The 22,554-nt window shown below is 43.2% G+C and overlaps 1 protein-coding gene across 3 annotated transcripts in view; it reads left to right on the top strand.

Moving 5' to 3' along the window:
• The window catches only part of rudhira (breast carcinoma-amplified sequence 3 protein rudhira), a 73,879-nt gene extending 51,710 nt beyond the window's left edge, over positions 1-22,169 (top strand). For 2 of the 3 annotated variants that reach the window (XM_075686109.1, XM_075686108.1), the window contains 4 exons: positions 3,616-3,713; positions 6,791-6,961; positions 11,414-11,543; positions 21,766-22,169. In XM_075686109.1, the coding sequence (XP_075542224.1) occupies positions 3,616-3,713; positions 6,791-6,961; positions 11,414-11,535 (391 nt within the window). In that variant the 3' untranslated portion in view covers positions 11,536-11,543; positions 21,766-22,169. The remainder of the gene's footprint in view (positions 1-3,615; positions 3,714-6,790; positions 6,962-11,413; positions 11,544-21,765) is intronic. The other variant, XM_075686111.1, reaches the window with a different exon arrangement.
• The last annotated feature ends 385 nt before the right edge of the window (positions 22,170-22,554 follow it).

The following is a 22,554-nucleotide window of genomic DNA, read 5'->3' as shown; positions in this document are numbered from 1 at the left end:
GTGTCAGGAACACTTTCGGCTGCACGTTTTGACAAGTCCGATGCAGAGTCGCGCAAAGTCTCGTGAAAGGGATGTAGTAATAGCACCTCCAAAAGTGATTGCTCGAGAATATCACCTTGTGTGCTTGGTATTCGTGGCGAATGAAGCGCAAATGGCGACAATGATGCACCGGTTTCATTATGAAAACTTTCCTTCTGTGGAAAGTAAATTCAGCACATCTCGTTTTTTTCTGATAGCGAACGTGGGGACATGCTACATTTTTCTCTCATAGATCAGGCGCCTGTTAGGTTCAAGTACGTGTTACATTCAGCTGCATGGTACATTCAGGGGCACTTTTATTTTCTTACTTTAAGCCCGGGATAACTGGGTGTACATAAGATTCGGGGGTGCGTTAGAGTCATGCAAATATGGGAGTACATAGGAGTCAATCGACTTTAGGTCGAGACCACGAAAACACAACTTAGCCACTGGGAAAATGCTAGAGGGAGAAAAGTATCAATGGGGTTCCATTTTATAAATCTATAGATGCAATTTACAGGATTGTGTTCAAATTTTTTGTTGCTAAATTAGAGAAGCTTTATGCTTCTGTTTTATTTTGTCAGTTTTTGTAATATTTACGGCCTAAATAAAAAGTTAGTGAATCCCATGCACTGTGGGAATTGGTGTTTAGCGACGGTTTAGTAGATGATTATGCAAATGTGCACACAAATGTTAGCATTGGTCTTGCATTCAGGTCTACATTTGATTATGTGCGACTGTCTAGTATCTTTTTTCTCTCACTCTACTTGTTTAACTAGACACGTAGAAAGACACACACTTGTCTTTCATAGCTGCCATATGTCGATTTTCAATTTTCTTGCGTGTGGTTATATTGCTCAGCATGCTTTTCTTGTCCAATGGCTGCCACACTGTGTCTTTCAGCTTCACATTTTTGAATCTACATACTTTCACATTCTGCAGCACTTTTCGCAGTGTAACTACAATGTACCTGTTCCTCTAGTCGTTTCTTTCACATTTGAATATCTGCAATGCTTAAGAGCATGTTGAGATTAACGCATAAGTTGACAGTTTCACCACACAACCTCTGTTCTTTTGCTGGTTGCTGCTCTGACTGCACCTACCCTTCCTCCTGTGCCTGTCTGCTTGGCTGCTTTGAATGTACTCACTAGCTTTAGTTGACACACATAACCATATTTACTCGATTTGAACACGCCCTTAATTGTAACGCATACCTGTTTTTTGTGACCAAAAAAAAAAGGGGGAAAAGAAAGATGCCCCCGATTGTAGCATAAACCCGTTTTCTGTGACCTAAAAAAAGAAAAGTCTTTTACAGTCGTGCGCAACTCATTCTTTCTTACAGAAATACAACTTTCTCTCATTTGAAAAAACAGATTTACTCCATATGCACTAACATTGCAATAAATTTTAAAAATCGCAGTTTCACCCGAAAGGCAAAGCACAGATTTTGATAGCAAATTAGTAGATAGCTATATCTATACCAGTACTCACGTCCGAGGTAGAAACTTGGAGACTTACGAAAAGGGTTCTACTTAAATTGAGGACGACGCAACAAGCTGTGGAAAGAAGAATGATGGGTGTAACGTTAAGGGATAAGAAAAGACCAGATTGGGGCAAGGGAACAAACGCGAGTTAATGACATCTTAGTTGAAATAAAGAAAAATAAATGGGCATGGGCAGGACATGTAATGGGGAGGGAAGATAACCGATGGTCATTAAGGGTTATGGACTGGATTCAAAGGGAAGGGAAGCGTAGCAGGGGGCGGCAGAAAGTTAGGTGGGCGGATGAGATTAAGAAGTTTGCAAGGACAACATGGCCACAATTAGTACATGACCAGGGTAGTTGGAGAAGTATGGGAGAGGCCTTTGCCCTGCAGTGGGCGTAACCAGGATGATGATGATGATGATGATATGAAAAGTAAGATTAGTATTTTTATCGGTCATATAAACTTTTGAACATTCATTTATAACTAAGTTAACAAGCATCATGTCACGCGCACACAAGCAAACATGAACACATCTCACTCGATGACTGCGGAAACTTTTTATCAAATGCTGGAGTGGTGAAGTGCAGCAGCAGGAGCAAGCAAATTTACCTTTGTGCGGCCTCTCGCTTCAACACGAACTAAGCGACGAGAACACAGCACGGTGCGCCTAGATGCGTAGAGTCTGTCTCCATCGCAAATCGCCTTCAAGATAGGGGCTGCACAGCCACCAGAGTAGAAGGCCTCTCCTGTCTGCGCCAGTACCGTACGCAAGTTTTGGGAACTCCAAACACCGCCTGTGAGGCAACCCAATTTCCTTACCTCTCTGCACACGTGATCACTTTCCTTTTAATTGCGGCATCATGATAAACTCGGTGCGTCTTCGCAGTCAGCACTTCCATGCTGATAGAGCAAACGCAGAATACGGGAAGCCGGACGGTGGACTAACCTAAGCCCATATACTATATATAGCACATGGAGGAAGCTACGGCAGCTAGGCATGAAGCGCATACGAGGCAGATATGGTAATGCAGATTTAGGGTCATGCTCAATTCTAAGATGTGTGTGATTTTTGGGCCCGTTTTATCAGGAAAAGCGTGCACGTTAGATTCGAGTAAGTACGGTATTACTTTGAAAAGGCACCACTAAAGGCCACTGCACAAGATGTTCCTTCATGTGTGCAGCAAATTTTAGAGCACAGCTCTAAAATTCCTGTGTTGTTCCTGTGTTGAGCATCGGCATGCCTCAGCGTCATTCCACCGCGTAACCGAGCAAATGAGCACAACAAAAGATCAAAGCGAACACAGAGCACAGTGGGAGATGAAAGAAGAGAGCGTGAGAAGGAAAGTGGAGGAGGAGGCTACAATGAAAGCATGAAGCAGGAAATGGAGGAACAGAGTATGATGAAAGGGTGAAGAGTAAAGCAGAGTGCCACATGAGGCTATAAGATGGCACCATAGTATTTGTAATCCAATTGTACGCGTGACACGAATTGTGTGGTACTTTCTGGAAGCCACGCTTGCACTTTAACCTTCGACGAGTCATGTATAAAAGCCCGCGCACTTGGCCTGCAGATCAGGTTTTGTACAATCGCTGACTCTGCTCGCCGCTATCGTTTGTGCTTGAGTGTTGCTTGTTTTGCAACGCTTCGCTCCGTTTGGAACCTGCTGCACGAGACAGATTCTCCTTGCCAGCCAATATTATATCGAGAAATGAAAACATGTCTAGAGCTGTGCTCAAATTTTGCATTAGGGAGTGTCGTAATCGTTGGTGAATTCTTTTTTTTTTTTTCTTTTCTTTTTTTTTTTTTTTTTTACAGGTCAGTGGTGTCCAGCGTGTGATCTGACAGAAACTTAGCGTACCTACATTTCACTCATATATTCTTTCAAAACCTAATTGAAACAAGACGAGTTCATTTCATTGCTTCAAAGTATTTAATCCATTAGGCTAAATGAATATGTGTCTGCAAATCTGGTTTCACTTAAACGGAACTTTGACAGTAAACAGAAAAGTAAATATTGCTTCCTCTAGTTGTAACTGGAGACCCCACATGACTCGCATTGGCATGTAATATAGTTTCATGTGAATTAAAACTTTTTCCTTTCCGTTGCAGATTTTCTGGCCCCATGTCGGTTCCCGTAGCTGTGCCATCCATGAGTCATTACCTCTCAGACAGCGCTTTTCCTCCGCTCCTGATTGAGGCTACGTCTGGTAAGGCACAGCAAAGCACCGTTCTGGTTCAACATTTTGTTGTAGCTGAAACACAAATAGCGAGTCGAGCAAAATCAATAAATTAGTGTCCCAAGTTGTCCAGTGTATCATTTCTACTGAGAACTGAACTTTTTAAAGTGATAAAATGTATAACATTCATAGGACACAATTGGCTCTGTCACTCTGAAAATACTGTACCAGCTCTCCCAATGTAACAGGTCCCGTTTTTAACTCGCTAGGTGTAGTCACCCACTGATCATAAATTTTTTATGTTGCAGTTGTGTGAGATAACATACATTCTGGCCAATTTACAGGGACTAGAACAACGGCAATTTATAAACAGCTAAAGCGCTCAACTACCAGTGCACGTGTAAGTCCAAATGCAGGCGCATAAACATTTGCTTCCTAATGCGTGTATGCAGGCAACACTTGCTACAGCGGACCATGATAATCCAGCGAAAAAGGTCCCTGATATTCGAAGTCCGTTGTTCAAAATCAGGGTTGCGGCATGTTGTGAAATGGCAGAACTTTGCATATAGTACCACTTTCTAACCCGTGATTGAAAAAATGATAAGAACATCAAAATTAATATAAATAACTACAGGTAAATGGGTTTACATAATGACTGTATAACCACGCGCTATGGCGTTTTATGTCCACCATTTTCCGTTTTGTTTTATGTACCATTGGTTGATGAAAAATGTCGGTTTTCTAGTACTAGAGCGCATGCGCACACACACACACACCTGCACGAAGGCAAAGTTAATGGCAGGGAGCTGGCCACCTGGTCCGAGCACATCACTGCTGCCAGTGACTCAATACATCCGCCACAGTTTATTCTTGACACAAAACAGTGAAGCCGATGCCTAATTTTACCCTTAGCGAAAAGCGACGACCACTGTAGCACGAACAAGAGCCATGGTATCAGGGAAGTTCAACTCGAAGCCCACGTCTGGCACTGCTGCATGCGGAGAGGCAAGGTACCTTTCCGTGCCTCGTCTCCCAGCTGGTGCATTGCGCTTAGCATGATCTCCAGAAAAAACGCCACCACAATGGCAACATGGCGGGCACGACTAGCTGTGTAGTACCGCATATGTATATATATATGTACAGTCAACGACCGATTTTTCGGACCCTCTAGGTAACATAAAAACGTCCAAAAATTCAGGCAGTCCAAAAAAATGAATGCATGCAAAAAACAGCACTTTTCTTTCTTTTTTTTCTCGGATCTAGAGTTAAATGGCGAAGTACCAATCTTCCGAAAGACAAGAATTTCCTGATCAGTCAACTCGATGCGTTGCATTTCTTGGCCATGTCTTGGGACAATGTAATCTCGAAGACAATCGCGCACTGTTTTCGCAATTGTGAATTTGGCACGGGACAGGATCCGACTTCGACGGAAGATAACCAAGAGCTTGATGAGGACTTGATGATTAAAGGCTGTGAAAGTCTGGGGACTCGAGCTTACCGCTCAAGACTTCGTCACCGCGGACGACACCTTTGCGACCTGCGGGTTAAGGTCCATTGAAGACTTGGTCGACAAAGTGAATGAAATCGAGACTGACACTGATGGTGAAGACGCCGACGTGCGTGACCAACTGCCATCAACGTCAGAAACCCTTCACACTCTCGAATGTTCTGCGCCGCACCGTAAATGCATGCAGTGTGAGCGAAGAAACCGCTGCACGATTTTATGCCTTTCAGGCGGGTTTTGCCAGCGACATTGAGGGCAAGAAAGTGCAAAAGAACATTAGAGACTTTTCTGGTCAAAAGTAGTTGTGCCCAATAAAGTTGGTGTTCATCTTCATGTTCAGCTTGGCTTCTCTTGGCTCATATGAATTTGGGATGATGCGAATATTTCACGTGCTCCCAAAGAATTCATATCATCTAGATACTACTGTATGGTGCACGGCAATGATTTTATCGCCCTTGGACTTTATACGGAACCTGACAGCGAAGGCAGAAATGTGTGTGGAGTGTCCATATAAATGCTATTGCAATCAAAGGAACACTGAGAAGCCTCCTTAGCATCGCGCGTCAGCAGCGCTATCTTTTTTTTTGTGCGGTTAGTTTTCGCAGCCAGCTCAGCCAGCTCCTTTGGCTCATCTGTCAGCTACCGGTAGTCCACAATGGAAAAAAAAGCATTTGATGGCGACGACACTGCGTTTAAGCTCATGTGTGTCACATACACCAAGGTGCACGGCAAGCAAGCAGCCGGCTGCAGCTTCAGCATTGACGACAAGTCCGTACATTGGTGACTGAAGCAGAAAGAGGACCTCGTTGCAATGAACAAATCTAGGGAGGTGTCCCGTGGAAATGCATGCAAGTTCCCTTAACATGTAGTTGAAAAAAAAGTAGACCAAATGGCCCGGTTCCGTGTGAGAGGCCCATCTCATGAAAATTGCAAAGGAAAGTTTGGCCCTTACACAAGTTTATACAGTTAAATAGAAAGGAGCATTGCTTCATGCAGGCAGCCTTTGCAAGCCAACTTTCTTTGAACCCATCCCTTTTGCCTTTTCGCTCTCAAAAAGTTGGCCCAAAATGTGACCCTGTGCCCAGCAGACTTGTCCCAGTGTGCTTGGCTTCCAGTAGGTGTTAATCGACGCACACTCATTTGGGTGCTTTGCCAACCGCTCTGTGCACATTTTCTCCTGATATGCTTGTGCATCTTCACTCATTTATTGCAGCGTATAAATTTTTCGCCTTCATTACAACATGTAAGTATGGCAGCCACATGTTGCTGTTGCACCCATTGTTTTTTTTTTCGGAACAGCATGTGCTGAACACGGCCATAGAAGAAACTAAAACTTATTGCGACATGATCCCATGTTGGGTCAACTTTTCTTTATTTCAATTTTGTCATGTGCTGCTCCCCCCTAGTAATTTCCTTTCCTTTGTGAAAGGGGACAGTTGTCGTGTATGTAAATGATTGAAGAAGGAGAACTGGGCCATGGCGTAACTTTTACCCTTAGCGGCTATTGTTTCAGCAGGTATTACTTGAATGAATTACCCCAATGCCAAGTCCATCTTCAGGGGTGCTGCTGCTTACATCCTTCCCTGGTTTTTGGATTCATCAGGTAGCTTTGAAGGGCCGCCTAGCCTTCTGGAAGTGTGCGGGCACTGGTCAGACAGCTCGGGCGCCTCTTCTCATGCCAATGGGCAGGAGCAGCTCATGGAAAGGATCGCCGACGCCATGAATGAGTCGCCGTACAAGGAAAGACAAGCAGCGCGCACTTCTAGCGGCAGTGGTGAGTGGTGGCACTGCCCTTTAATTAAAAGCTGGTTGACTCATCAAGCCATGGCAGTCACTTGTTTCTAGTGCATAATGCTCTCATCATTTGCCTCGTCTACTGCGGTGGCTCTGGCATTCAGCTACTGATGACGAAGCTGCCACATTGATTTCCTTCTTTGGCAGGCACGTGCTATTGGAGATTAAATGGAAAGATGTTCACTTACTAGACCCCAGGTGGTCGAACTTAATTCGAACCCCTTGAAACGATGTCTCTCATAGCCTGTGCATTTCTTTGGGATGCCAAACTCCATAATTTGGTTTTTGGTTTGCCGTTTGGTGCTCAGCCTTGGCAATCAGAAGTAGGGAGGCGATATTGCGTGAGATTGATTATTGAAGCTTTCAAGAATTGTGTAGATTTCTTGAGATGTCTAGAGAGCAAAGATTTTAGATGCTCCGCTTGCGATAATATCCCTGTATTATTTGCTGTACAGTAATAGCTGGTTAACTTGAAGTAGTAAGAACTGGAAAACATTTTGAGATAATCGGATTTTTGATTAGCAAAACTGCTGAAATTGCAGTGAAAAGTCGTTTTTTTTTTTTTTTTATTAATCATTACTGACCATCTTTTCAACAGGAGCTTCTAAACTGGCTTTTGTAAATGTGTAAAAAAAAAAAAATGCCAGCGATATCAACCAGTTCCCTTTTTCAACACTGTCATTTTATTCGGTGCATAAAAACTGCGTGAGGCTGGTCTGTTTCATGGTAGCACTTGGACCTAGAAAGGTGTCCTCGAATTGCTTCACACATAGCAGGAGCTGATTGTTTCCACTGCTGCATTCAACTTTATTTCACAGCAAGCGAAGCATGCTTCTTGCTTTGGCTGATGTTGGCACCTCTCGAGGTCTTTCGTCGTCGCCACCCTCACCGTCCTCTCTACTTGTAGCCATCGTAGTGATTTCGGCAACAGTAATTTCACCCATTACATCCTGCCTGCATATTGCGTACTCGTGAATGCTAACGTCGCTTTCTGTGGCACCGTTCGCAGTAAGTCTGTGCCACCTGCGTTGCATACGCAAGCAATGTGAGCATTCATGAGTATGCGCAATGCGGGCAGGATGTGTCGGAACACATGTGGCACGTGTGTTCTTATACTATGTTGCGTAGAATAACAAATCTGTGCCATGTGCACTGCGTAGAATAAAATAAAAAATTTGGAGTATGCTTAAGCTTCACCTTTAACAGTAGAATGTGATAGCACTCAAAGGTCCCTGACTGCTTCTTACGCTTCCTGGCAACTGGAGCGCATGTAACCATAATGTTTACCGTAATGGCGGATACCACAGCCAGTCTGTGAATTGTAGAAACACTGGAAAAGGGGTTTCTTTGAGTTTATGCGTAAAAGAAATATGTCTTCTCGTATACTCAAATTGCAGTCCGAGAGCTGTTATGTCTGTAGGTTGTGTGTAAGTCATAGTTTACAATTTTTCTACGTATTTTAGCTTGAGAAATTCAATCAGTTCAGTAAATTTCTTGCGTCACAAGGAGGGCTTAGGTATACGTGGTTTGAAAATCTTTTAGCCGAAGCAACGTCCGGCACCGGGTTTTCTGCGACACGGGCTCCTTAACACTCGTGTTAAAACAGAAATCATGCCTCTGTTGATAAATCACGTGCGTTGCATAAAGTGACCAAAACGAACTGTGTCAAGTGTGCCTGCTTCTGTGCACATGACTCCCGTCACATGACGTGCCACATGGTTGCTTGACAAAGTTGTTATGCCACTATATTCCGACTTGGCATTCGGGGGAAACGTCCACTTCATGGTAGGTGTGGTGGCCTTGTGCGAAGTTTGTTAAAATGTTTCGGTGGCGGAGTTTTTGTTCCACTCTCAAACAAGATTTCAAGATATCTGCGAGAAAAAAAGAGAAAGGGCGATAAATACATGGCACGTATGAGAAATGGTTTGGTGCCGCAGAAAATTTCGGCTTAGCCGATTTTTTTAGTTAATGGGGGTATTACTGTATTTTTACACATACACATACTATAAGCAGTACTAAAACTGCTATAATAAAGTGCACATATGAGTGGCATGTTATATGCAAGTTTAGCGTTCAGGAGCAGCCTTGCAACATAGCCTGAAGGCAACATTCATGTGAAGCCACACTTGATGCTAAATTCAATTTTAAATGCTCTCCACATTGCTGTGAAGGCTTCAACATGATTCAGCCAATAGCAGCACTGAAAGGGGCCCCGGTTAGTGAACATGGGAAACGAAAATTTTCTCTGGCTGTTTGCTTTCAAAAAAAACAAACCAGTTGCACTGGTTTGTTTTTTCAAAGAGTTAAGCATTGTTGTTTGCTGTTATATGTAGCGGTACTTTTCTTTTTCTAGAGCTTTCAAGTCTATATGAGGTAGGCAGGCATGAACCTAGGATTTTGTTTCATGGGGCGGGGGGGACACAGGGTAGCTTTTTTATGCAAATGAAAGGGGAAGTACCTTTACTAGTACAAATGTTCCCACCGTTCATGAAGACGCATAAACCCACAAAATAAAAATGAAATAAGGTGTATCTTCTCAGGCACACCCGTGAGGTACACTTCTCCTTTACTTGAGAAACAAGGAAACACATCAAATGGACTCGCACAGAAAAGAAGTGCAGGAAGAACACTGCCAACAACACATAAACAAGCGAAAGTGTAAAATAAAGATTTCTAGTAGCGTTTCTTGAGTTACCTCTGGAAGAACTATAACGAAATATATATTTGTGGAGCAGTCACAGTTATTTTGGATCCCTCATTTACTGCTCTACCAAGTGCCAAAACCAACTCGTATTGTTATTTGGGAAGTTGCGTAACGATGCGTGGCCGCCAATCTCGTACAACCATGTAGAGCGCAGGACACTGCAGTTCTAGACGTACCACACCAACCGCGAAAGGTTAGGAAAACATCCACATAAGCACAGCGGAGAAGTGGCTACACCAGGCAGCTCTGATAACTGTAGAAGCATCATTCAAAACACACTCAGAATCATTCTCCACTTCTGGTGGTGTTTTATATACTTCCTTCTTAAATAAAAATGATGTTGCTCCATAAATATTTTCACAAACAACGGTTAAATTTCTTAATTTTCGCCTTTCCTTCCTGTTTGGCTGTTGCCTTGGCCCTCTCCCTCAGTAGATCACTTAATTTCTCAGCTCCTTGAGACTCGTTTCCAGTTGCCAATTTCGCACTAAAAGTGCTGTACGATAGGGAAAGAAAGAGACGAGGTGACGGGTAACATTCATATTGCTTATGGGTTTAACGGTTATTGCAGGGTTTCACGATGGACGGTGTTCCGCATGATTTTATTTTCCACTTTATCTAACCCATATAACGGGTATATGGTTCCAAGGACCTGCCAGCGTCGCAGTGAGCTGTCACTCAAGGAAATAATGAAGCAAAAGGAAAACCTTAACGCAACTGTCGTTTTCTCCGGCCGCAATGCTTTCCACAAGCATACAGACCAGCTCACTACGAACTGAATCCCTTTGTTGGTCTCTGGATCAGTCTAAACAAAGAAGGTTGAACTAACGAAGCAACAACAATTACGCGTGATCATTCCAATGGATGGTTTTTCTGAGCGCATCTCGAGTTAATCGTGCAGGTGCCGAATCAATGAGAAAATTGGCCTTCACACCCCAGGAGAGACCGATAACTACCGCCATCCGAAAGGAGAGAAGAAGGCAGCAAAATGATAACCGCCAAATAGCTGTCAAGTCTCGAGATTGTTTTGGCGGCGCTTTATGAAGAGTGTGTGAGGAGTGGTGGCGTGGGAGAGGGGGGTGTTGCTTAATTTCTCCCGCCTCCTGGGCTCCCTCGTAGGTATGTGCCTGGAAGTAGGGGTTATGCATAAAATGAGTTATATGTGCATATCATGAGCTATTCGTACTGTGATTGTGCATGGACCAGGGAGTCCTTTGAGGCTTTGTAACCCCTTTGGAGTAGTTTTTACCAAGCGTAGTAAACAAATAGGCAGCAGATCTTTTTACTCTAGATGCATTCCAAATCACGACGAGGCAACCGCCATGGTTGCCTAGTGGCTATGGTGTTGGGCTGCTAAGCACAAGGTCGCGGGACCGAATGCCGGCCACGGCAGCCGCATTTCTATGGGGGGCAAAATGCGAAAACACCCGTGTGCTTAGATTTAGGTGCACGTTAAAAAACCCCAAGCGGTTCAAATTTCCTGAGTCCCCCGCTACGGCGTGCCTCATGATCAGATCGTGGTTTTGGCACGTGAAAAACCCATAATCTCATTAACGAGGAAGGCTGTGGTGTCTTAACTATGCTAATAGACACAATAAAGAATGTTATGAGGTAACTTCGTCATGAACAACAAAGGAATGTTGCACTTGCTATCCCACTGACTTACATGCATGACGAAAAAAGGTACACCTAGTTTAATCACTCCTGTTCCTTGTGTTCACTCGACAGAATTGGCATGCTTTGAAGATGTTGGCTCTCGGTGCAACTCGGACGTGTCCCTCTACCACTCGCCCAGCCAAAGCACAGAGCACTTACTGGTCTTTTCCTCTACCCAGCAAGACTCTATGTGACTCTCACTGTGAGTGTTCTCTTGGATGGGCATGTGCTGTCTGCGGTTCCTACCATGCTTTGCCCGGTTATAAATTAGTGTTCCTTGAAATTTCACATGTGTAAGCACTGGATCAAAGGTAAATGAAACACTCTTGTGGCATGTATACAGTCGCCAACCGTTTATTCGGACCTCACAGGGACTGCGGAAATGTCCGAATAAACAGGTGTCCGAAAAAGCAGATTAAGAAAAACAAAAAAATCCTTTATTTCCACGCACTTATTCGGGCTTGGCAGTAGGCTTGAAGAAATCGCGAATGCGCCGTTGCACGCTGTTCTGTTTATGCGCAATGAGGTAAGCCTGAATCTCGGAGAGGGTCGTACGATCACTATAGGCGGCAGAAAGCACAGTCACTGCTTGTACTAGCTCCACATGCGACGGCAGTGTAGCACATGGTGCGTCATCTCCCGACTCGGAGTCATCGTCTGGCAGTGCAGCAGAAACCTGACGAATGATCTCGCCATCATCGAGTTCTGTGCATGTCAGTACAGCATGTCAGCACATGTGAAACTCTCAAATGAGACAGTCTCCGGAATCGCAATGCAACCACTGCACAGGTCCCTGCATAACATTTTTGGCGTCAGTGGGGAGCACATCGGAAGGCGACAAGTCCTAGGCCTCCCGGCACCCGCTTGCCGGCATGCCCCAGCGCAGTCGGCGCCATTAGACACTAGATACGATGTTTCCGTATGCCGCGTTGGATCACCGCAACCTCGACACAGCACACAATGCAAACACCACCACACCGTCACGTCGACACTAGTCGCACAAACGAAAAACGTAGCCTACGCGCAGCGTCGTGCGCGAAGAAACAAACAAATCAGCTGCTGGATTGCCTTGACGTGGCTTACTAAGCTGAGACCGGAACTGCTGTAGCAACTCTATCGAACCAGGCAGAAACAATGATGATGAGCGGGGATTTGCAGTAGCGCCACTTCGTGGGGCAGCAAGGAGGCTCCGTTCAAAACAAAAATGGTGCTCAGCTAGTCAAACCATGCACCGGTCAGAGTCGGTGTATGGTGCTCTCGATCGAGTTGGCTCAAGGAGTGCCCGAAAAATCAGACAAGAGGTTGCAAAGTGTCCGAACTTTCGGCAGTTGTTATAGATTATGGTCTATGGGGAGAATGGCAGTGCCGCAAAGCAGACCGAATAATCGAGTATGTCCGAATTTTTTTAGTCCGGAAAATCAGTCGACGACTGCAATGTACCTTGACCAAAGCCACCAGAATAAAGAAGCATACTGCTGTCTAGAATGAGTGTATCGGTACCATGATGTTCCATACTACATTTAGCCGAATAATAGATCAGACTCCGAACGGACTGCCGAAAAGTCCGAATAATTGGGAATCTGAAATAACGAATTTCCCAAGAATGTAACTTTCTTTGTTCCACAATTGGCCAGAAAGGCTTGTAAACACATTGCTTCACGCTCATACTCATGCATGCGACCTGGTCAGTCTGAATTTTGAATGTTGTCATTCCATCGCCAAAAATAAATAAAAACATGGTCAGTGGATGCACTAAATCTGTCTCTTGCCATCTTGAATAGAGGCCGAATGCACTCCAACAACGAAATGATTGTGGGTCTACTTAGCAATAGTAAGTGTCCACCTAGTGAACTGTTCATTTTGGCCATCGCTGATTGACTGGAGCTGAACTAGCGGGAATTAAACTAGCTGTGAAAGGCTATTTTCTTGATCATACCCTGTACCAACCAAAATTGAAAGCATGTCAAGTGAACACTTACTGAATACCCCTGCCCTCCCCCCCTCGCCGACATCAAGAGTGGAGTTGGCGTATTTGGTGGCACGTGATTATTCTAAGGGACAAAAATTAGTAACAGAAAATAACGAAGTTGCCTGAGACAGCTTCACCATTGTTAACGAAAACATAAAGGTAGATGTAAAACGTAAAAAATCTAGACATGAGTGGGACACACGGCAAACACACGAGTTCTGCCTTGACAACTTAGTGGCTCGGCTCGTCCTGTGGTCTGGGTATAGTCGGCAGATACTCCAGTTATTTTTTGGTTTCAAGGAGGCGCTGGCAACGTATCAAAACAAAAACATCTCTCTGTCCCTATCCTGTTGGTCAAAAGAGCATGCCGTTGTGCAGGCAGAGTTTTAATTATTGAATGGCACACTGTAAGGCGAGTGAAATACCATTTGTCCTTACACATTACATCTATGGGGCCATTGGAGGGGCTGCAAAACTGTACAAAATCATGCAATGTCCAAATAATCAGCATTCAGATATATTAAATCGAAAACTGTCTGTTGAAAGGCTCCCTTTCGTAGGCACAAAAATTTTTTCGTTTGAGCATGTTTTTTCCTGCATAAGTAAAAATGGTCACCCATCTTGTGATGCGCTCTAAATGAGGATGTACTGAATGATGCACCTTTAGATCTTAAGCTGCTTAGCTATGCTGAAAGGCGCTGCTAGCGTGGAGTGATTGCTCCTCCTCTGTATCTTTATTTGTATTTAGCTGTACTTCCCTACTACAGTACTTGCCACAACCCTTGTAAATGGTAGTTTAAAATCGTAAATAGTCTTGTCTTTTTCTTTCTTGCTATTCTTTTTCCTCTAGTTTCTCATATACAGGGACGTGTATTTTTCTCTTAAAGTAATAGAAAAAATGATTTTGTGTTTACCGCTGCTCTGTTCTTACTGGAATGTTGCAGAAAGATTACAATTTGCAGTCTGGATCGATCAACGTAATACTTGGCACACTTACTTTTGCCTGGTACTTAAGGGGGGAAAGAAATCGTAAGTAAACTTTGTCTATGGGAAAGCCATGTGCTGCGAAGGTGGCTCTAGCATAAACTTGAGTCGCCGCATGTCTGCAGCTGCAGAAAGCAGCTGTTTCAGGAGGGTTGCTGTGTGTTCCAGAGGAGCTGGCAACACTTAGAAACATAAGTGAAAGGACCATATGTCAGCTGTGATAAGAAATACATAAAAGCAAGGCATTTAGTAAAGCAGTGAACAGTCCTAGTTGGTGGACGTTCATGATTATATTGCGCTTAGTGTTACACTGATGAACGTGAAGGACAGGACGTGGATGTACGTAGCGCTACGTACGTCCACGTCCTGTCCTTCAGTTTCGTCAGTGTAACACTAAGCGCAATATAATCATGAACATGGAAGCAAGTCAGCTGTGATACGAAAGATATGGAAGCGAACACATCATGTGGCAATTTACAAGGAACTGAATAAAAGTGGGCACTGAGATGCCTGTACCAACTGCAAGAACAATTAGAGTTTACCTAATTTTCATCTGAATTTCAACCAGTAAAGCAGTGATAAGTCGAAATACAGTAAACCTCATTAGTGCGTATTGAAAGAAAAATTCGACAAACAAACTAGCCAGGAAAATGCAAGACCCGAAGTCACTAAAAGGTTCGGCAGACTCGACTGTAGTTCACATCTATATAATGCAAAGCTTTGCACGAATGGTTCCAGCATGAGACGTCAACGCATTGTCAAGCTTATGCTTGCGCTCCTCATATTCAGCCTGGGTCGGCAGCTTCATCGGGTGGGGCATTTTGACGGGAAGTTTTGATCTGCTCAATTGGCACGAATCGTTGTGGCAGGAGACAGCAACGCCCGTCGATCTGGTGGGGCTCGAAGAACGTTGTCGTTTTCCTATTGGTGTAATGTACGAAGACGGCGAGAGGAAAGCAAGATGAAACTGTGCTAGTGGGCAACACCAGAATACAGTGCCACCAGAGCAAAACATGACGCTTACTTCGCGCCACCTGCAGCAGGGAGCGGCGGAGTATTTGAGTGATTGCCTAAAAATGCCTGCAGTATGCTTCCAGTGGCACCATGCCCACTGTGACATGGATAGGTAAGCATTAGCTGTAAATGCGGCATGCGACGACTTGCTAGGAGATTTGCTTCCACCGAAATAGGTAACTTAGTGTGCGCCGGCGTTGGTTGCGCCAACGCTGCTGCGGCGGAGTCCACTGTTCTCGATAGCACATGCCTTGTGCCTGCTCTTGTTTACATAGGGTCTAGCATCCTAAAGAAAACATATTGTATGATCACAGTTTGGTGATGCAACGAGCGTTGGTGCCAAAAGATTGTGTTTTCCAGGAACGCACCAACTGGTAAAGAAGAAGCATAGCTATATTGGGCTAGTTTTTGTGTTTTGAATCGCAAACATTGGCGCCATGAAATTATACGAAACGGGATTATATCAACAAGGTTCTACTACATACGTTCGATAGCAATATACAATAAATATGATAAGGAACAGCAAATTTGTTTTCAAGCCATAGGTATTCATGTACTGTGGTGTAGAAACCAAATTGTGTATATGTACAAAGCAGGTTTACCACTTGTGAAACACTTTGAATGATTTCGTCCTCTTAAATGAAACTTTGGAAATTTCCCATTGCATTACGCATTAAAGTACTACTTTTGCAAGCCTTATCTTGTAATGTGTATCAGTTCTATAGTTGTACCCACATTTGTTGCATAGGGAATTGTTTTCAGGTTGTTTTATTCCACAAGCAAATATCTGCAAGTTTCTGTTGCTGCTTTCTTTCTTTCTTTATGCATCAGTGACTCGATATATGACACTCAGTGCTGTATGAAAGGGAATTTCGCATACTTTTTATTTTCTAGCTTAAGGGGACCAGGGTAAGCAAAAAGTCTGAAAAAATTCAATTTTTAGTTTTTTTCTAAATATGAAAGTACATTCTTTTCTGCATCATTTGATGCATCACACTCCATTCTGTGCAACTTATGCCAACCTGAAAAAGCTATCTGAATGCAAAATGGTCAGCGATGCACCCCCTTTACGAGCGGAGTGTTTTCTGCGCTTTTACGAAAAATTTTTTTAAAAACACGGAATGTTCCTAATTTTAGCTGAAAGAGAAAGCTCTCTGGCAACCATCCAAGTTGTTAGCCAAGACAAGCATGAGATGCTGCTGCGCAGCTTACACGTGTTTTCCATGCGGTGCTGTTCTGAGTACATGTTGGTTTTGTTAAGCAAAATAGAAGTGAGGCATGCAGACAGGACACAAGAGTAGAGAAGTGGACAACACGAACGCCGAGAGCTAGTTGGTAATGATTCATTATGCAAAATAGAAGTGAGGCATGCAGACAGGACACAAGAGTAGAGAAGTGTTGTCCACTTCTCTACTCTTGTGTCCTGTCTGCACGCCTCACTTCTATTTTGCATAATGAATCATTACCAACTAGCTCAGCTTTCTGTCGTTCTAAGGTTTTGTTAACTTTAAACTCAGTTTTCTCAAAACAAGATTTTTTTGTTACGTCGGTACCATTATTTTTGAAATGGCAATAGATATCAAGCTGATTTTTTCTGTGCATATAGTACATATATGTGGCAATTTATTGTACCAAAATTATCAGCATGCGAATAAGATTGCTTATGTTACGATAAGCATATGTACAAAATTTGGTCAAAATTGGTATGTAGAAAGTGAAAAAATCACTAATAATTTCATTTCTCGTATACTAAAATAATTTTGGTAGAGCGACTAGAAGGTGAAATTCTGAACAAAATGAAGTAAATACCTTGCCACTATCTTTATTAGTTGCTGAGGAAAGTGTGCCACAATATGCTCCAAAATACATGGGTGATTCCACGAGAGATCAACACGGGTCAAAAATTTAATATTTTAGATTTCATTGAATATTTTATATTTTATGCGCATATCACCGGGTAGCACTAAAGTGAACGTGGCTTCTTTGCCAAATGAATATTTTAGGAGGAAAAAAATTACGAGATTCTTCAGTGTGGAGGTGCCTATTTAATGCACAAGGCATTTTCACAAATTCACAACAATGTGAAATACAATATGTTACAGCTACAAAGAATACATTCTTGTGTGTAAAACCTAGACGTAAAGAAGGGTCAGCTAGCACTGTTTCAGGCTTCCGTGCAAAACGGAAGTGTTCTTAAAAAATTGCTTAATTTGCTACAATCTTCAAAAGTTGCTATATTTACGATTTTTTATCAACTAAACCAATACATGTAGCCTTTTGAAATTTGCTGGACTGCGAGACCTTAACCTATTCAACAATTGTGCTGAATATTCTTGCTGTATCACAAATTACCATTTCTACAATTCGCCTCAAATTTGAAGTTTTGACAAAAATGAACGCTATTTAAAAATGAAAATAAAAAAAACACCATCGTAAATTTTTCTCAAAATCTCGTAAACAACTATTCACAGGCACGTGAAAAAGAATATTAAAAAACATGTTGCATTATTTTCTTTGTAATCACTATACAGGTGGTAGAAATGAGAGCTTTGCCACAATGCAGCAAGGTGCTAGGAAAAAGGGACATCAGGGTAAAAACAGCGTGCATAAGGCTCTGACTTGCCTAAACTTGACCGTAATGGCGACGTAAAGGCAGTTTTGGTAAACTATAATTATTTCAACCACGCCTTTCAAAAATGTCTGAATTTCCGACATAAATTCGTGGAGTCATGCCTCTCCTCGGCCATCATTGGCGCCCATATTTAGTTCACGCTTTCAGATGCAGCTACTGTAAAAATCGTCTCTCTTGATCAAGTTGATAGAGTGTAGAAGAATGGGAAGTGAATCCACGGGAGGCGATGAATTCTTACCGGAAGAAGACGAACTGGGAGGTAGAAAGGAGTGCCTACATCCACTTGAAACTTTGCCTCACGTTCATCAGCAGAAGTCGGATTCGCGACGAAGGAACTTTCGCCCGGTGCTAAAGCAAATTCAACTCGGTCGCACTGCAAGGTCCAAATCTTACTTCGTATAGTGCAAGCGCCATTCGGACCCCTCAGGTACCAAATGCGGCATGTGCTCCGAATGGTTCGCCAAATTTATAGAAACCTATGACATGTGCTCTTCGTACCAAAAGCGAATGCGCTTGTTGACTCTACTGCGAAGCCAGCTGGAGCACCGAAAAGTTCAAGCTCTCATTCCAGATTTGTCAGCCTACATGACATACAAATCCCGATGTTGGCGCGAGAAACATGGAATATGGTCAACACCAGACGCACCTGAGTGAACACGGTTGAACCCAACAGACGTTTAGACCGCTGTGGAATATTATACCAAAGACGAGCATGGATGTGCTCGGCAGAGTCTCAACTAAAAAGGACGTAGTATCTGTTTCGATTGATGGAAACAAACAGTATGCTGCCAAGAGATTCATGACCCGCTCGGTACGGGAGACATATGGTCTCTTTAAGGAAGCCAATCCGGATACATCTATTGGTCTCTCAAAGCTTTATTCTCTCCGGCCGAAATGGGTTCTTCTTGCTCTACAACAAGAAGTGTACCTTTGCATGTATTGCGCCAACGCCACATAGTGTGTTTCCGCGCTAGAAGAGCTGATTGAAGGTGCCTACACAATTACCCACCTCCAAGAACTATGTCTTTGCACCTCGCCCATGACCGGTTCGTTCCTGGACGATTGTGATTATTGTGCAAATGAGGATGCTTTTTGGGAATCACTACCACTTTGGGAATCCCCGAAGAGACAGAGGTAAACAATGTGGTATGGGAAAATGGCGACCTCGTCAAAAAGACAGCACAGGCTACTACCTTTCTCCAGGAGCTTGGTGCATGGCTTGTCAAGTGGATCACCCATGATTATATAAGGGCATTCAAGAATCAGCAATACACGACGCCAAACGGAATCAGCAGCACGGACACCGTGTCTTTGACTTTGCAGAGAATTGGACAGCTGTTGTACCGAATGACGTACAACCATACCATTGGCACAAAAGAACAGGTCTCGCTATTTACGTGTGTCGTCGCGAGTAGCGGATCCACTCAATATTTTGCGGTTCTGAGTGATGACGTATGTCATGATGCTGCACACGCTTGCTTTGCGCTGGAAAAAATCTATGAGTGCATGAAGGAAGAACTTCAGCTTGGCAAACATGCTACATACGTGTCTGATGGCGCCAGTAGCTATTTCAAAAACAAGTATCAGCTTTAGCAGCTGTCACAGATGGAGCACACATCAACAAAGTAGCTTTTTTCAGCCACAGGACATGACAAAAACGCTTGCGATGGTGTTGGTGGCTTAGTAAAGCACCAAGCCTCGATGTGCAATCTCGGAGCAGACAGCACTACAGTCATTTGGTCAGCCTCTGAAATGGCGGCGCAGATGGCCGCAACGCTGAAAAACGTAAAACTGCTCTATGCAGATGTGGATGATGTAGAGAACTTTCGCCGCCTCAAAAGGAACCAGTGGAAATCTTTGCCACGTGTTCCGGGCATACGGTTATGGCACATTTTGCTAAGCGAGCCTGACGCCACCAATTTCGATCGCGTTGTATTAGTGTCTCGCACTGCTGCAGGTAATTGGAAAAGGATCAAGCCTTTCTGAGTGTATACAGCGGGTATGCTCGAAGTTCCTTGTGCCCTCTCCCTGCCTCCATGCGGCATGTGCGGATCATCAACAAGTGTGCACTGACAGGTCAGTAAGTCAACAGGCAAGCAACTGTGCCACTGCGTCTTGGATTCGCTCCATTAGAACTGCGTGATCTGGCCCTCTGGATCAGCTGGTCCTATAGAAAAATGTGGAAAGAGCTGCCAGTACTGCAGCGCTTCGTAAACTTAGGACGTGTTCTCAGCACGCTATCATCGTTTAGCATTCATCAGTGGTGCTTCAACAACTATCCCATACATTGTATACCAGCAAGTTTGGCCGAGAGTTCATCTGGTCCTGCCAATACTTCAGTGAAGAAATAAATGCTCTACTTGAGGCTTTGCACACAAGGCAATTTCCTCAAGAGTACGCGGACCAGGTAATGTTTCACAAAAGATTCAAGTATCTGAAAGAGGAAGTCTCGTGCTCCTTTCCAGCTTTTCTAAGGAACTGTGAACTTTCTGATAAGTGGTGGTCCTTAGGGACTGTGAACTTTTGATTATATAGTATTCTAACAGTTCCTTTCTTTCTTTTTCTTCAGAGGCGGTAAAATAAGCAATCGCTGGAACTATCTGCCAGCTAACCATGCCTTAACGAACACCATCACCACTCCCACCACCGCCTCTTATGTTGTATAGCGACGTTCATGTAATGACCAGTACGACATTTTTAGAGGCATTTACCTGCCGTACATTCTGTTACCTGTGTACATTTATACAGAGTTAACTGTTGATTCTGTAGCACACAAAGAAATAAAAACCCTGCATTAACAGAAGTCGCAAATTATCTACGCTGCAAGGCGCACGCACTTGCTGTTAAATAAAATGAGCCACGTAATGGTTACGCTGACGCTCGTTATTCCCATTCAAGCGAATAAGTAGTGTACTAAACGCACTTTTATGCAGAAGTATTAATTATAAGGTCAAAACTGGCTTTACGTTGCCATTACGGTCAAGTTTAGGCAAGTCGGAGTCTTATGCACGCTCTTTTTACCCCGATGTTCCTTTTCCTCAGCACCTTGCTGCATTCTGGCAAAGCTCTCATTTCTACCACCTGTATAGTGATTACAAACAAAATAATGCAACATGTTTTTTAATATTCTTTTTCACGTGCCTGTGAATAGCTGTTTACGAGATTTTTAGAAAAATTAACGATGGTGTTTTTTTATTTTCATTTTTAAATAGCGTTCGTTTTTGTCAAAACTTCAAATTTGAGGCGAATTGTAGAAATGGTAATTTGTGATACAGCAAGAATATTCAGCACAATTGTTGAATAGGTTAAGGTCTCGCAGTCCAGCAAATTTCAAAAGGCTACATGTATTGGTTTAGTTGATAAAAAATCGTAAATATAGCAACTTTTGAAGATTGTAGCAAATTAAGCAATTTTTTAAGAACACTTCCGTTTTGCACGGAAGCCTGAAACAGTGCTAGCTGACCCTTCTTTACGTCTAGGTTTTACACACAAGAATGTATTCTTTGTAGCTGTAACATATTGTATTTCACATCGTTGTGAATTTGTGAAAATGCCTTGTGCATTAAATAGGCACCTCCACACTGAAGAATCTCGTAATTTTTTTCCTCCTAAAATATTCATTTGGCAATGAAGCCACGTTCACTTTAGTGCTACCTGGTGATATGCGCATAAAATATAAAATATTCAATGAAATCTAAAATATGAAATTCTTGACCCGTGTTGATCTCTCGTGGAATCACCCACATGGGAAAGGTGGGGCTTACTCTGTCCCCCTTGAGGTGCTAAACATTGATGACAGCCTGCTTTTATTTTCTTACTTTGCAGCTTGGACGCTCAATCGGGCCTGTGGACCAGAAGAAGTCACGAATTTTTAGATCACAGAACCTGGGCTGCTACAGCACACTCCAGTTGAATGTTATTGTGTTTGTTCTTGTGAAAAAAAAAAGCACTATTTACCATTGTCGTGTACAAAAACAAAAAAAAAGATAATTTTGAACCTCCAAGACGAGATTTTCAAATGACGTGTTTATGTCGCATGTGCCGATATTGCTTTTGTACTCAGAGCGAGACGAAAGAAAAGCGAGAAAAATGCTTTTTAAGTTGTTTTCTGCTAGACATGGTGGATCTGTCATGTAGCAGATATAAAAGGCTGTGTAGTATATATAGTTTAGCACTTATATAATACGCATTTCATCAAGGAAGCGCAATAAAAATTTATCGATGCTCTGTATGCGCCTCTGACTGGTGTTGTTAAAGGGCCCCTCACTAGGCCACATACCGAATCCTGGTTATAAGCTAGAAGTTGTGCTCCCTAAGAAGTGTTCTGCCACAAGAATGATTTGGATTAGCTTCTTCACACGGTGCAAGTAAGCACCATGTGAGGAATCTTCAAGGCACTGCCTTGCATGCATTTCATTTCATAAATTAAAAGGCTGCTTTTGCCATAACCTCTGATGTTGCAGAAAGTCATTAATCTTGACTACAATACAAATGCAGCAGTGAAAAGTGCAAAAGGTCGCAGAAGATTTGTATTGTTCAACCAATATTGTTTCAAATAAATGTGCTTTCTAAAGAAGTGATGGCCCAAAACACAAATGCCAGTACCACCCGTGA

This window comes from Dermacentor variabilis, chromosome 3 (assembly GCF_050947875.1).
Source record: "Dermacentor variabilis isolate Ectoservices chromosome 3, ASM5094787v1, whole genome shotgun sequence".
Taxonomy (NCBI): domain Eukaryota; kingdom Metazoa; phylum Arthropoda; class Arachnida; order Ixodida; family Ixodidae; genus Dermacentor; species Dermacentor variabilis.
The sequence above is the reverse complement of the archived record's forward strand: the minus strand, read 5'-3'. Positions and strand labels throughout refer to the sequence as shown.